This window comes from Columba livia, chromosome 15 (genome assembly GCF_036013475.1).
Source record: "Columba livia isolate bColLiv1 breed racing homer chromosome 15, bColLiv1.pat.W.v2, whole genome shotgun sequence".
Taxonomy (NCBI): domain Eukaryota; kingdom Metazoa; phylum Chordata; class Aves; order Columbiformes; family Columbidae; genus Columba; species Columba livia.
In genome coordinates, this window is record NC_088616.1 from 9897327 (window position 1) to 9911975 (window position 14649).

The window sequence follows — 14649 nt, forward strand, 5'->3', positions numbered from 1 at the left end:
GCTGGTGGGATCACAGACACATATCTGAGCAATTCCTGGCACACAGGGTCATGAGGCACAGCTCAGAAGCGAGGTCGGCGCAACCACAGTGCTGTGATACCGAATTCCCCCCAGCCATCTCTCACAGCCTGGCCTGCACGCCCCAGTTTCACAGGGCTCAGGGTGCCTCTGCACACACATATCTTCATTTTCTATCCTTAATTCAAAGAAGCTCAAGACTGTGTGTCCCAAAGCCACACAAACCCCTGAGTTGCTCCCTGAGGGTGCCCAGAGCTGAGCAGTTGAGGCAGGGCCCAGGAGGTGCAAGGAAAGACAGAAAGAGGGACATGACAGGACGTAAAAGGGAAATAAATAAAAGCCCCAAAAACCTCGGGGGGTCTGTGGAAGCATTTTCAGCCTCTTTCCTGCTAAACACCCCTCTGCGGTGTGGCCCTGCCCGGCTCTCCCTTCTCTTCAGCCTCCGCAGGCGCCCGGCCCTGCCCGCCGCACCGTGGGGAGGAGACAGCGGCGGGAGGGCGGCGGCGCTTCCCTCAGCCCCGCCAGGCCCAGCCCAGGCCGCGCCGGCCGCTCCATCCAGAAGGCGGGAGGACAATCCGCCCAGAAGGGCTGCGGCCCGGCGGGCAGGAGCCGCAGGTGAGAGCGGCGGCCCCGGCTCGGAGCGGGGCGGGCGGGGAGCGGTGCTGCCCCCTCAGCCTGGCCGGGGAGCGCGGGGCGGCCTGTCAGCCCCGGCCGCCGCTCGGTCGCAGCGGGAAGGCCGGCAGCACGGTGTGGCCCTGCGGGAACCGTGTCCCCCTTACCTCCCTCGGCTCGGGCGGGCAGCGCCCCACAGCCTGCCGCCACCGGGGCCTCCCCACTGCCCCCTCAGCCCTGCGCGGCCTCCGCCCGCCCCGCGTTGTCTCTGCAGCGCGGCGTGCTGCGGAGCCTGGCGGGGTGACCCGCGCTGCGCCCCGGCGCTACAGGTCGGGGGACGCCGAGACGGCGGTCCCTGGACCGGCCGCTGCCTTCGAGCTGCTGCCTCCCGGGGACCCGCTTCCAGGGTAACGGCGGCTCGGCACTGGCGGCTCGGCAGCAGCGGCACGGCCGGGTGAGAGTCATCGGCTCCTAACCTCGGGTGTGAGTGTCCGGTGGGGCCGCGGGTGCCGGGGTGACGGTAACGCCCGGGGCTCGGGCGCTGCCGGGGTGGCATGGCCGGTGTCCCTGCCCGTGCTGCCGGGACCCAAACGCTGCTGCGGGAAAATACTGTGTGAACAAAGGCAGAGACCGTGTGTGCAGGCAGAGAATAGAACAGTGACATTGACACAGTAACTGTCTAGACATACAAGCAGGAAACTGCATCTCTTAATCTTCCCTTGGTAAGAATCTCCCTAGCGACAACATTCAGTTTTCGTGGGGGGAGATTTTTGAGTTGTTGTTGCCTTTAAACTGTCACAAATGCGTATGGAGCGTTTGAAGGCATTTTGCCTTTCTGTGCAGAGTTTTTAAGCTGTACAGGGTATTGTTTCAATTCTGAACATGAGCCTACTCACAAAACCAAGTTCAGCACTAGTAGCAATAAGTTCTCCATGCAGATAGTTGGAATTGACCTTTTTACTGGTAATTCAACACCCTCAGGGTCAAATACGGGTTTAATGTTATAAAGAAGGAAGGTGAGAGTCACCTTGTATCTTGATACTTGGATTTAGGAGTTTCAGAAGAGCTTTCAGGGATGAGCCTTAAGATGTACTTTTGAAAATGTAATGCTTTAGACTGTTGATCACATTAACATCTAAAATCTACATTTGCTGGTTTTGCAAAATATTTCATTTTCACAAAACATCTGCATGAACCTGTTATTAATTATCTTAATTTTAAGGAAGACTGGATGGCTGAGTGAGAACTGGATGTTTGGAGAATTCACGGTCGTGGCTGAGGATAACAACATGTCTAAAGAAATGCAAGAACTGCAGAAGCAATGGCACTCCATGGTGCAGTCCATCCACAGCAACTCAAATGTGGGTCTGGATTATAATTTTATAGACCATATTTATAAAGATGCTCCTTGCATTACTCTTGGAATATCACACCCTAATTTATTTAAATGCAATTTTAAAACTCTTTTTTCTTCTTTGAGAAAATTGACACTCCCTTTACAAGGGAACACTGAGGAGGAGGCTCTAGGAAGGGCTGTCCTCCCACACCTTCAGCAATCAAGAAAAAGGGAAACCTGTTCTGCATTTTTGTGTTTTACTGGCGTAACCATTTGAGGTAGTAGAGTGGCGTTTTAGTGAAATGGTTGTGCTGCTATAAAAAGAACTAAAACTACAATACATATTTCCTTAAGGAAAGGAAAATGTCTCTACTACAGTAAAATTCCAGTGTATAGGTATGACTGCCTCTGTATACAGGATTTTTCTTTTCTATCACTACCATTATAATTAAATTCCTAACAACTTTGTGATACAGGTGTGCCTGCACTGTACTTAAGCTCAATAAATGAGGAGGTTGCAGGTAGTACCAAGGCATGGAAAAAAGAAAAATCATAATTTTTTCTTAACAAATATAGTTCTCTAGATCAAAATCACAGTTCTCGATACTCTACTGAGATCTGTGCAGCTAAACTGGGATTTATTTCTTTTTTTTTTTTTTACTTGCTTTCAAGATGGGTTTTTTTGTTTGTTTTCTATTTGTGCAAGAATGTAACTGGGAAGTCCAAGAGAAACGTGTCTACTGTTAATAGAATCATATTTGCTATGCAGTTACCTAAATTTGCAATAAATCCTTATGCTTCTGAAATACAGAGGCAACAGCTGCCCTCAGTTCAAGCCACAGACTTGACCTTTGAAAGTTATCTATGACAGGCTATATAAACAGAATCTGAAATATTTTTCTTTCATCCACAGGTTGTTGCATTTATGAATTCTCGTGTTGGCCAATATTTAGATGACCATCCTTTTGTTGCCTTATCACTCCTGATGTTTATTGCAGTGTCTGCTATTCCTGTTGCATTTTTCGTGTTTTTTGTTGTTGCAACAGCCATAATGGCCTGTATCGGTGTGATAGTTATGGAAGGTATTGTATGCATGTACTTATTCCTTTTTAAGGCATGATGTCTTTTCCTTTTTTAATACATCCTTCTGGAGTTTCCAGTTCAAGCAATTGAGGACTTCTCTATGTAGTCCTCAGCTCTCAGAGGTAGTGAAATCTTAATACAAGAATCATAATGTGATTAACTGTAACCTATACAGCGGAAATCCTTTATCCCTTTCTAATCCCAGCCACCAGGATATGGCTAAGCCAGTTATCTTACCCAGGCATAGCTTTTACAGTGGCTAGCTAGTTGGTTGCAGAAGACTATTTTCCTAATGGTTTGAATTTGGGGTTGTTGTAGAATGTCAGCTCTTCTAATTTACTTGCCAAGAAACTTGCTTAAATAACAAACTGATTTTCTTTTCTTAGGTGTTGTAATAGTCATAGGTGGCATAGCCCTCATTTGTGTGCTGTGTGGCCTGGGTGCACTTTCACTGGGAGTTTCTGGAGTACTGAGTATTAGTTACGTTGTTCTTTCAGCTCTGGTCAACTACTGGCACGCCTCAAGGTGAGTGTTAAAGTCTTGGTCCATGCTTGGATTTCAAACTCTGCAACTGCACTGACTACCTCGTTTATTCTCAGTGAGGCACTGTTGCTTAGTTTAACACATGCTTCTTGAATGCTACAGCATCTTTGGCTACCCTGGTGGCTTCATGTGCAGCATATAATTGTCTAGTCATCAATATATATTTTAATAGGAGTTAATATATGCCTTATTTCCCACGTAGGAAAGAAGAAATGTAAATAGTTTTTAAATGTGCATGTGCTAACACAACGTGACATCAAGCAATAAAACATAGCTTTGCCTCACTCAGAATATTTGTTGCTTTAAATGTCATCGGTGTAAGAGGCAGGAGCAGGTTGTGCTGGAGTGCCACCTATTGCCCGCTTAGATACCTAGCAGGGAGGAAAAATTAAAATCGCTGCTTAAGCACAGGAAAGAGCAAGAAGAAAAATTAGAGCCGCTCCCTCCTAGACTTTCTCAGTTTGTTTCTTCATCCCAGCTGCTCTCAAGGGCACACAAAACTGCCTGTGGAGCCCACAATACTGTCAGGATGACAAGATCACGGTGCAAGGCCCAATGTGCTTGCATTTGTTCCAGGGCTCCGAACCACTCCTCCAGGGCACGCTGCCAGGCCCTAATGTTGCCTGCTAATTCCAGGTTTCTTTTTTTTCTGTAGCATATCCAAATACACAATCCAACCTATAGACCAGTCATAGTGACTTACAGCTTTGATGTTAAAACATTCTTCTTCTATTTCTGTGTCTTCTGGGAGAACCTCTGGTAGCCTAGCAGTGAATGTTCTGGGAGTCTCAGGTTTACATCTCACATTGTCTTTTAACTTTTTTCTCAGAAAAAGTAAGCAATAACCTAATAGAAGAAAAGACTGTAAACCCATTTTTTTTTTCCTATATACAGGAGTCAGATAAGGAAGCAAGAAAGCAATGGAAATTTGCCACAGAAGAGTCCTCCTGTTTTGGATCTTGCTGCCAATAATGGAAAGACCGAATAAATGGGTTTCTCCCCACTTCCTTCATGGGCACTTAACTGTACTATTCTGACCTTTGCAATGTAATAGTTTACCTGTTGAGCATTCAACCTTGTGCACTCCTTATGGGAACTGAAAAAAATTAATATGCATCTTGCATTGTCAGTGTAGTATTAAGAATAACCAGTAAGCAGCAGTGCGATGCGATATTAAGTCTATGTGCATGATGGAATGTTCCACAGAATTTGATAAAGAGATGTAATAATAACAGCTACTGTTAAGTCAGTGATAATTAGGCAAAAGAAAGAGTAGGTGAGTATTTGACTTCCTATTTGGAAGTTCTGGATGTCTTTTGAAATTTGTGTGCAGCAGTTGGTCATTTTGATACATAAGTGTCAAAGCTCAGAACACCAGAAATGTGCTTTGAATGTTAAAAAAATATTTTTAAGCCTTAACAGCCTTTGTTAAAATAGTATGAGCGCACCATGCTAATGCTTTCTGTTTATTATACGAGGAAGATTGGGGTTTGTCCTATGTTAGGTCATGGTATAAGCTTTTACATACCTTTAAGTGGTAGTATTATTCTGAAGGGATTTTTCCTTATTGCCTCATTACATCAATGGTATGCAGTTAGGTCTTGTATTTTGTCATATTTGTTTAGGTATTTAAAGAGCCTGTTTTGCTTCTCAGTTGTAACTTGTATGTTATTTAAGCTTCTCTTCATTTTTGCAAATGCTATATTATTAAGCATTAAGGAAGTATCTCACTATATTAGTTGAATAAAGTGCTGTTTGTTTAACCAGGTTGTCTTGTTATTCCTGTTTATTTTATAGCAAAAAACCAAGTTTTCCAGATCTCGGAAGGCTACATTTGGAGCTGAATTTTTGTCCTCACTTTAAGTGTTTTGGCTGGCCAGTATTGCTGAGCCACAAACTGCAGACAGCTTGTATTACATGGGATTAGCCCCTTTCTCATGCCTGTGGAGGGAATGCAGACTCCTAAGGACTAAATTAGTGTAATACTCCAGTTTTGTATGAACCAACATGCTGTTTGACTCCCAACATGGAGCTGAAGTTTATCTGAGCCATAATGTGTTCTACACCCTTCTGGTGGCCCCACAGTTCAGCAGCAAAATCAGTCCTTAACTCTTTGCTGTGTTACTGTCTGCAGGAGGCTGACATGGTATTGATTCATAAAGGGCTTTAGTACTTATTAAATTCACTTAAATGTGAAGGATTTACAGAATAGAGACCATAACAGGAGATTTCTATCATTTACAGTGTAGATAAACATTTTGTTTTTTCAGGTGCTTCAAAGCTTTCTCACCCAGAATTTTTTCCCTCTTTAATTTTCAAAACTTCCAGTTGATAGTGGTATAGAAGTGGTAGAAGGAAAAAGAAAATTAAATAGGAAAAGTGCTTTCCCTACTTGCCTTGTAAGAAAAGTTAGTGTTGTGACACTGTTCACATGACAGAATCTGAAGAAATCCATCTAAAAAAGGTGGAATAAAGATTTAACATGAATATATGTACTTTTTTTTTTTTTTACATTGCTGTTATCTCACTTTAGGATCAAATCTGCAGCTGCTGTCAATCAGAGCAGAGCTCTGCCAGTTTACTTACAGGTACAGAGGGAACAGAACACTCTTAACCATTGTGTGGTGCTGCCCAGTGATGCACCTCACACCTGTAGGTAATAGAACCTGAAAGCAAGTTCCCCAGAGCACACATTGGGCAGCAGAACACTGGAAGACCCTGGTGTCAGACAAGGAAGACACTCCAACCAGGCAGTGTGTCAAGGGCACTGGGTGAAGGATGAGTTTTGCACTGCCCAGCAAATAGAACACATTATCCCCTGTGCAAATGAACTGGTACCTGTGAAGAACTGAAAAAAAGTATTTCTAAGTGCTAGAAATCCCTAATTAGCAAAAAGCAAGCCTTGAAATAGCATTCTAGTCATTACAGAATCCTTCCTGCCTTTCACCAGTGTGCCAGCCCCCATCATTAGGATTTGGTTTGAGCCTAATCCTGCTTTCCAAATCTTATATTTTCTAGGCAGTGATGCCTTCAATCTAGGAATTTACTGGCTGCTAAGAGCCAACTAATGCTTGTAAGGGAAGTAAGGCAGAGATTAGTGTGACTTGATTATAACACAGTTACCACTTCATTTATTTAACATTTCCAGTGTTTTGCCTTCTTTACGTGCCAAACCACTGTAATTTCAAATACACCTTGAAAAGAAATCCCTTGTTTACCTCCTATCAGTCTGCCTAAAATGAAGCATATAAGTCTTTATTACTGTGCTTGAGACCTTAAAGTGAATGAAAGTGGAGAAAATGCTTCACAGGAGGGAAATGATGCTGTGTATCATCTGTGCTACAACTCAGACACAGCCAGAAAACACTAGCTTTCTACATATTTACTCACACAACTTGTACCTTTTCACTTCTAGAATGATCTTGCTCTAGGATCTGAAGAGATTAATCCAAATCTTCACTTGCAAACCTTGCTGCAAACTTGACTTTAGGTTAACATGGTTCAATATTATATTGAGGTACTTGTACTCAGACTCTAAAAGCAAAGTGTGCTCCCAGTGCTGGCTACCTAACATTTTATTTTGAGGATTTTATTTACTTCCAGGCCCCATTTACCTCTCCAGAGCACAAGTTCATTGCTCAGTCTATCAGTGGACCCGATCACTGCCTTCAGCACTAAAACAAGAAAGTCTGTTCTCCCTGACAGAGTATTTCCAGCTCTCTGCTGCCAGCTCAGTGACAGGTCCTGCTGCCTCATCACCTCCTGGTGTCACTTGTGCCTGGTGGGTGTGCAGGGAGCAGAGAAGCTGCTTTTTAACCCACACTAATAACCTATGCTGATGCTCAGAGCAGTGGCTTTCTGAGCAAACACACAGACCTCCAAGGAATAGCAACCTTTCTTCTTTCAACATGAAACACTAACATCTTCAAGCTGCTGATGGGGACCAGTTTTTACTGAAGAATGGATTTTAAAGCAGATCACACCAGGGGCCTGAACAGCTGCATCTCAAACAGCTCCAAGGCTGTTCAAAACTTTTCTCTGCCTGATAAGTGCAATAAACAGGTAAGTGAAAATATATATAATGCTGGAATCCCCAAATAAACCATTAATTTGTCTACAGGGAACGGAAAAAGCAGACAACACATAAGAAAAAGCTCTGTTACACTGCTAACAGCAATATATCTGAAAATGAGGACCAGACCTACAAAGGTAGAGATGGCACTCAGCAGTGCCACTACTCAGCAAGACACACATCTGCCATCTCTGTCCAGTCTAGCTCTGAGTGCTAGATACAGCAACACTTCCAGAAATACAGAGACATCCACAGTCACATTTCCACTCCAAGTTTATTTGAAAAAATACACTAACATGTCACGTTTACCATGGATGCTCTTCTCTTTAGCCATTTAAGTAGAGCCAAAAGTAGTAGCATTGCGGCCACCAGAGAGAGAATTCCAACAGCAGTCATTGTAACACCAGCCCACACCTCCTTGCTCAATAGATTGCTCCCTATAAAGCAAGCAGAAAGATAGTTTGTGGAGACAGCTTTTCACTAAACCTCAGCAGCATTCATTAGCACCACATTGGCTTAGTACCTTGGGATGCAGACCATCCTTCTGGCACAAGGAGAACAGGACCCTGCAAGCTCACCACTGCAGAACTGGCATCTGGCATCCCACTCTCTAAAAGAGAAATGTAGTAGAGGTGAACCCCATAGTACAGTGGCTTATGTTGGATCAGTATAACCAAACATCTGCCTAGACATTACCTCGCTTGCCCCTAGATGGCCTAGGGCATCTTGCCATACACAGATGAGAGTCTGGTTGAAAGCGGTCACAGATCAGAACACTGCAGTGGAAGTACACCTAGGACAGAGAACGAGAGGTCCATTCGTTTTGATAATGTAGCTGCCCCTACTTACCACTCTAAATAGAAGGAGAATGTCACCTACTAGGCCAGGGAGGGCTTTGTCACCAGAGACAAAGGCAAAAGTCTTCACTTCCAGCCTTTGGCGATAGTTAGCATAGCTGACACCATGTCCCACAGGGTGAAACACAGTCATGTAGCTGTCCAGGTCATACTCACACCTGCCAGTGGGTAAGAAATAAGTCAGAACAGCAGAGCAGAGATGTTGGTTGTGGGTTTGCATTTCATTTATACAGCAGGCTAGAGTTCAAGGTTGAAGTGCTACCATCTTCCTACAAGTTCCAGCATACCAAGGACTGGGGGCTATATTCCTAAAGATGAAAATTAGGGAATCCACCCACTGCTGGAAGTGCTTCCATTTCTCTGGTAGGGCACTCACCCATCAACAACAATATTCCACTGGGGAATTGAGCTTGAATCTCGTGAAGTTGTTGCCCAACAGTCATCCAATACTAGATGGAGGTTGGGATCATTGCGGTTCAGGACCTGAACTTCCAGGAAGATGGGCTGGCGCAGGTACCTTACTATTGGATACTGATCGTCACGGTATGGCTGCCTGTATGAGACCTCTGCAAGAACCAAAGCCTTATTAGATAAGTGAGTGTGCAAAAAGACTAAGAAACTCTGATGCTCTTCAACAACAGCAATTCTACCAGATGCAGTTTGTCCTGGAGTCACAGATTTAAGGTATCTGCCCCAAGTATCATGGGTGGGAGAGACGGAAGCACATCAGGTCATTAAAAGCTCATGCACCAGAACAGTTCACCTGTAGAACCTCCCTCTACAAGCTCCAGTTGCTTCCCCAGCACCTGAGCCCAGAGTCAGCTTTACCTGGGTAGCTTAGAAGAACTAAGGAGAGTGGACCTTGGTTCACTGAAGAAGCCAGAGCAGGAAGGTTGTCTACCCTTATAGTGAGGGAGGCATCACCATTACTGAAGGAGCACAGGACTGTCAGCCTGTAAAAGGGAAGGAACAGGTAAATCTTACATTCATATGTAGGATACCCAGGACTAAGTATTACCCAGAGGTTTCCAGACGCACCTGAATTCACTGTCCCTGGAGATAATGCGCAGTGGAAGGTCTGCCCATAATGCTCTCACCTCATTCTCGTAAACTATCCTCTCTCCATCAAACTGAGAAGAAATAATAGCATTAGTGAGGGCATAATCAATGCACAAATCCCTGCCCACCAGTCCTGGCTACACACTTACCCAATACCTGGTCCCACACCCTTTCAGTGGGACGTGAAACCAAACTCTGTCATTCAAAGGAGACTTAAAGGCTGGTCGGCATGCAGAATCTCTGAGCCTTAACGTATCCAGATCTAATGGTGGTGTAGTACTGTCAGCAAGGACTTCAAAATCCATGTACCCGTCCTGAGTACACACAGCAGCTGTAACAAAGGTTCACATTAAGTTGTCTCACCAGTCAGTGAGAGCTCAATCTGCCAAGAGCTGTTGTTCTGGCTGCAGATACACTTCCCTGTGAAGGACTAGTTCAAGAACAAGCCATGCTAAAAGATTACTGAGCTGTACATTGGACTGAATCCATTGTAAAAGTCAGTCACTTACCTATTGGTGCATGTTTGTCACAGGGGCACTCTGGATGCATCACCATTGCTGTGGTCTTCCCATTGAAGTGAAAATCCAGTTTTAAAGAGGGCATGTAGGACTGAAGTCCTGAGCAGCTCTCCCCATGTAGCTGAAAGACAAGAGTTACTTGCCTGGAGTGTAGATACAAGAGCTTATTTTAACACACGCATGTGTTAGAGCTGTTTCACTTGCCCTGGGGCTCTGGTGCTCTTCACACTCAGCTAATAAGTCAATTTGCATTGCTCCAGGTAGGTGAAATACCAACCCACTCCAAGAGGAGTATTGTCAACTCCAGCTGTTTTTGCCAAGAGACTTCATGAAACAAGTTACCTTTGGGTAATGCCTATCCATAATAAAATCAGTTTACATTCATCTTAATCAGAACCACCCTCAGCCAGCCACAGGGCACATGGTTGACTTGACAGGGGGTTAGTCAAGGTCAAAGCCACTGTGCTCTGGTCCTCAGTAAACACCAGGGAGTTGTCATCACACCAATTCCTGTGATTTGAGGGTTAGAACTCACCCTGGACTTCAGGCCTCTCCTGCTAATATGCAGCTTGACCCCTCTCTTTGTGTCCAGAGCAATCCCGTTTTCCTGAAGCTGGTCCACAGGAATGGTCTTATTCTCTACACCCACAGCCATAAGGGTCCCTGGGAAGGCTGGGATGGCAACAGTCATGTGTGTTGCATTACAGATTGCTGGACCTGCAACAACATCATTAAATATAACACCAGTTTCCTCAGAGCAGAAGTCAGCCAGTTTCTGACTTTATCCGTGTATTACCTGGTGCACAAAGCATTCTTGACTCCACAGTCAGTCTGTTTTCAGGAGGGCCATACATGAGCTTGAACGCCACAGTGTAGAGCACCTTATCGTTGTGCTAACAAAGAAGGTACAGAGTTCTATTAGAGAGTACTCAGCTCATGATCCATCATAAGCCAAACCCTGCAGAGCCACATACTCTGTCCAGTTCAGGACTGCTGCTATTCATGTCTGCAACAGCAGTTTCTCCCCATCTCAACACCCTTTCAAAAAGGTATCTGCTCATGAGGCCACCAGTCAGATGATCACAGTTGTAGTTAGAATCCCATTTATATAGAAGCACACACTCTGCTTCCCCATTCTAAGGGGCTGAGCAGTTCAGTTGCAGCTCTGCAGAGTCAAATAGCTTTGCCCACACCTGCTAAGCACAGCACTGCATCAGCTGGACACCAGCTCTGGCCATGACCTATAAAGGTTATGCACCGGTCTACAGGAAGGAGATACCTAACCTCTGCTAAAACAACACTGTCTCCTCAGTGCTACATCTCTTCACTTACCTTGTAGGAGACAACTCCAGTGGCAGTAAAGGACACCTGAAATATCAGGTTGTGGCCATCAGCTAGAAAGTTGTAGCCTTGCTGCATGGCTTGTCCAAGGCTCAGCTGTTGTATTCTAGTCCCATCATAAATTAATAGAGTCCAGGCCAATGGAGTTGCTGGAGCCTGTAAAGCAGGAGATCCTCTTTTAGGAAGGGAAAGCACAACAAAGCAGAAGCAGCAAGGCATTACACAACTCTTCACCCTGCAGGTCTGCTACCTTGCAGGTTTTACATTCAAACTCCCTATATTGATAGTATAGATTTGGGCTTCCCAACAAGATTCAAGTGCCTCAGAAGAGTGAACTATTCTGGCTTAGAGATATCATGGTCTGTTTAAATATGAAACCCAAGTACTCCCACACCCTCCCTTTGCAAGAAAGAAGGCACATACCATATGTTCATCACCAGAGTCTGGAATGAGTCTTGGGAAAGTAACCTGGAACACAGCACAGGGTTAGACCACAGGAACAGCAATCACAAGCCCACAGCTTTCTAAGAAAAATCTCTGCTATGATTTTCTAAAGTGGACAGTTGGCACCAGCATCGCAGTTTCCCCTGCAATAGGGATGGAGTGAGACCATGTGCATCATTAATGACCATTTGCAAACCAGCTCTTCAAAGAGCTAGTGGCCATGCCAAGATGGACATACAGCCAATAGACCTCCCTGAAGCTGACTGGAGCTTTCCCAGCTTTCTGCAGATCCCAGCCATGCAGTGCCAGGAGACAGCTATCCTGACTTGCAAGCCCCTAATTGAAGTCTATATCACTCTCATCCCTCTACTTACTGCCATGAAATCTTTTGTACAGTTTGTTACACCAGCAAAGAAAGGAGTAATGATTTCATCTGCATTAACAGTGTTGCAGTGGGCGCTGTAGGTTACATTCTTCTCCTCTCCCATTGTGTCATTCACCATCAGCCTCAATCTTAGCCAGTGCTGATCATCCTATAGAAGAGACCTTAATTAGAAAGAAGTCACAGTACTCAATGCAGCATGAGGACAACTAAAAGCCATTAAGACTAAGCTCAAACTTCAGAGTTGTTTTAAGCATTTGTATCAGTGTGAGGCCAATATGAATTGAAATTCTAAAAGCCCTCTTGAAAAGAATGAGTTCTCTAGGAAAGCATGGGGTTGCAAGGCTAGGTTGAAGAGCAGAAGGTATCAAGACAAGTGCAGGAGCCAAGAAGAAAGCCTTCAAGGACTGGCAGGCTGTAGCACCAGAGAGTGAGCTGCTCAAGAAACAAGTTAATAAACACCAAAACCAAGAGTCTTCTGGTATTTCACATACCTATAAGCAACTGATATCAGCAAATGCTCTCTCTTTAAGGCTAATTTGGGTTAGTGTTCCACTTACTATCCTACCTCAATAGCTACAAATAGCATGCATTGTTAATTGCTCTCTCAACATACATATGTGTAAATAGAGTTGTGCTATGAAACTCTTGGACCTTATCCACTTCCCTACAGTATGTTGAAGTAGCTCTCAATTCCTCTACAGCAAAACACAACATTTATGACAGCGTCTTAGAGGGTTTAATACCCAGTTTCAAGAATAAGTATTAGGTAACCATTTAGAGAGTTTGTTTTGAACTACTTCAGTCATGACCTGCTCTTACGGAATTTATTTAAGCATTTAGTTTAAATCATGGAATAGTTTAAGCATTTTTTCACTCTTTAAGAAAGCTAAAGCTAGAAACCCTACTAAACCCAGTCCTGACCAGGGAAAACCCACTCCAGCACAGCACCTCTCCAGAATGGAGACCCCTTTACCTCCAGGCTAGTGCAGTTGACAAACAAGACACTGAGCAACAGCCTCTCATAATCCACAGTGTGGTCACAGGACACCATCTCCTCACCACTCATATCTGTGGAGAAGATAAAAGATTAGCCCTGCAGGCACATACTTTCAGGCCACAGCAGAAAGGGCCAGAAAGCACATGTCCACATCCAATACCTACCCACAACATACACAAGCCAGGAGTAGTTGCCAAGCTCTCTGGAAAACTCAACTTCCATCCTATCCCTGTGACAGGTCACACTCTCTGCAGAGGGAAGACCACAGTCAGTTCCCCACTCGCTCACCTGGAAGCACACACCCTGTGAGCCAGCCCCACTTCAGAGACCCCTTCCACACCAAGGCAGCTCCAAGCAAACCTTAAGCCCCCATCTACACCGCTACCAGCTCATAGAGGCCTCATTACCCAGGAGATACTGATCCTCCCAGCCATCAGCACATGGGGTTAAAGGCAGCAAAAATCCAAACAGGAGCAGCAACCTGCAAGCAAAACCAGAACCAAATGAGAAAGCAGTGAGGAAAGCAACCAGCTCCCCATCTCATCCCAAAACACACCACATCCTTGAGGAGCACAGCCACCACTGGCCCTCAACCAGCCCCATCCTCTCTCTGCAACCACAAGCTCACTCCCAGGCTGCCCAGGGAGGACTATATAGGACATAGGGCAGCTCCACACAGGTGCAGCCTTTCTGCTGCCCACGAAGCAGGGAGCTTGCACCTGCCCCTCGTTGGGGTGCAGTCACCTTGCTGCAGAGAGGGGAGCTCACAGGAAATCTTAAGGTGATATTAAATCTTTAGCATGGGTTGTTCTTTCCTTCTATTTTTAAGGCATCCTTTTTCTTGCTCTCATAGTTTACTCTCTTTATTCCCTTGCCAGATGTTGCATAGAAAAAAATGCACATCTTTTGGCAGTTATTTTTTAAAAAGGATATTTCTGTGCAGCTTTGATTTTCTTATGATTTTAAGCAATTCCACTGGTAGACCAGTGTGTGACTGAGAATATTTTGTTCCCCTGTATGGGCATATCTGCAATGCTGATATAGATCTTTTTAGGATAAAAACATGAGCAGCAGGTTAAGGAAGAAGAGAAGTCCTAAATCAGATCTTTAGATTGGAAGATGTCCGGAGGCTTTGGTTGGGCTGTCATTGTTCAAAGCTGTGGGGAAGAGGCCTGGAAAGAAAAATCTCAGATTTATGTTGTCTTTTGTCGCGGTTGAGACGGACAAACGACATAGACCAAATTCCTTCAAGATTGAAGTAATAGGGTGCCATTTATTGCTACAAGTGCGTTTTTATACAATTCTACCAGTTCATGTGTCTTTTCACTATTGGTTACAAGTTACAGCACTAACACCTCATTGGTTAATTTTGTTATCATCCACG

At 44.7% G+C, this 14649-nt stretch overlaps 3 protein-coding genes across 6 annotated transcripts in view; 1 reads left to right on the forward strand and 2 right to left on the reverse strand.

The window, feature by feature from the left end:
* Nucleotides 1-1243, reverse strand: part of DNAH3 (dynein axonemal heavy chain 3) — a 61059-nt gene extending 59816 nt beyond the window's left edge. Inside the window, exon 1 of one of the 3 annotated variants that reach the window (XM_065031036.1) lies at nt 1107-1243. The gene's annotated coding sequence lies outside the window, so the exon portion shown is untranslated. The other 2 variants (XM_065031035.1, XM_065031034.1) reach the window with 2 other exon arrangements.
* On the forward strand, nt 404-5355 carry LDAF1 (lipid droplet assembly factor 1). 2 transcript variants are annotated; one of them, XM_065031064.1, is made up of 5 exons: nt 404-633; nt 1853-1991; nt 2880-3048; nt 3436-3574; nt 4487-5355. In XM_065031064.1, the coding sequence occupies exons 2-5, from the start codon at nt 1881-1883 to the stop codon at nt 4578-4580; spliced, it is 513 nt and encodes a 170-aa protein (XP_064887136.1). In that variant the 5' UTR covers nt 404-633; nt 1853-1880; the 3' UTR covers nt 4581-5355. The 2 variants fall into 2 exon arrangements, with proteins under 2 accessions (XP_064887136.1, XP_064887137.1); XM_065031065.1 differs by having other exon boundaries at nt 500-633; nt 1857-1991.
* Nucleotides 5356-7919: 2564 nt separating this feature from the next.
* Nucleotides 7920-13913, reverse strand: ZP2 (zona pellucida glycoprotein 2). The gene is made up of 18 exons (XM_021291968.2): nt 13822-13913; nt 13673-13746; nt 13430-13513; nt 13242-13336; nt 12258-12416; nt 11863-11907; nt 11431-11595; nt 10895-10991; nt 10634-10815; nt 10090-10219; nt 9730-9911; nt 9560-9651; nt 9350-9474; nt 8898-9087; nt 8544-8679; nt 8361-8457; nt 8188-8274; nt 7920-8101 (listed from the first exon to the last, which is right to left on the reverse strand). Exons 1-18 carry the CDS (start codon nt 13866-13868, stop codon nt 7956-7958), a joined length of 2133 nt encoding a protein of 710 aa, XP_021147643.2. The 5' UTR covers nt 13869-13913; the 3' UTR covers nt 7920-7955.
* Between the last annotated feature and the right edge of the window lie 736 nt (nt 13914-14649).

Coding starts and splice junctions, on each gene's coding strand:
- ZP2 (XM_021291968.2), bottom strand. CDS start 13,868: ATGGGGCTGGTTGAGGGCCAGTGGTGGCTGTGCTCCTCAAGGATGTG. Junction 12,417..13,241: donor TCAACTGCACTAGCCTGGAG/GTAAAGGGGTCT, acceptor TCTCTTCTATAG/GATGATCAGCACTGGCTAAG. Junction 9,912..10,089: donor TGACAAACATGCACCAATAG/GTAAGTGACTGA, acceptor CCTTTGTTACAG/CTGCTGTGTGTACTCAGGAC.
- LDAF1 (XM_065031064.1), top strand. CDS start 1,881: ATGTTTGGAGAATTCACGGTCGTGGCTGAGGATAACAACATGTCTAAA. Junction 1,992..2,879: donor CCATCCACAGCAACTCAAAT/GTGGGTCTGGAT, acceptor TTTCATCCACAG/GTTGTTGCATTTATGAATTC. Junction 3,049..3,435: donor CGGTGTGATAGTTATGGAAG/GTATTGTATGCA, acceptor TTCTTTTCTTAG/GTGTTGTAATAGTCATAGGT.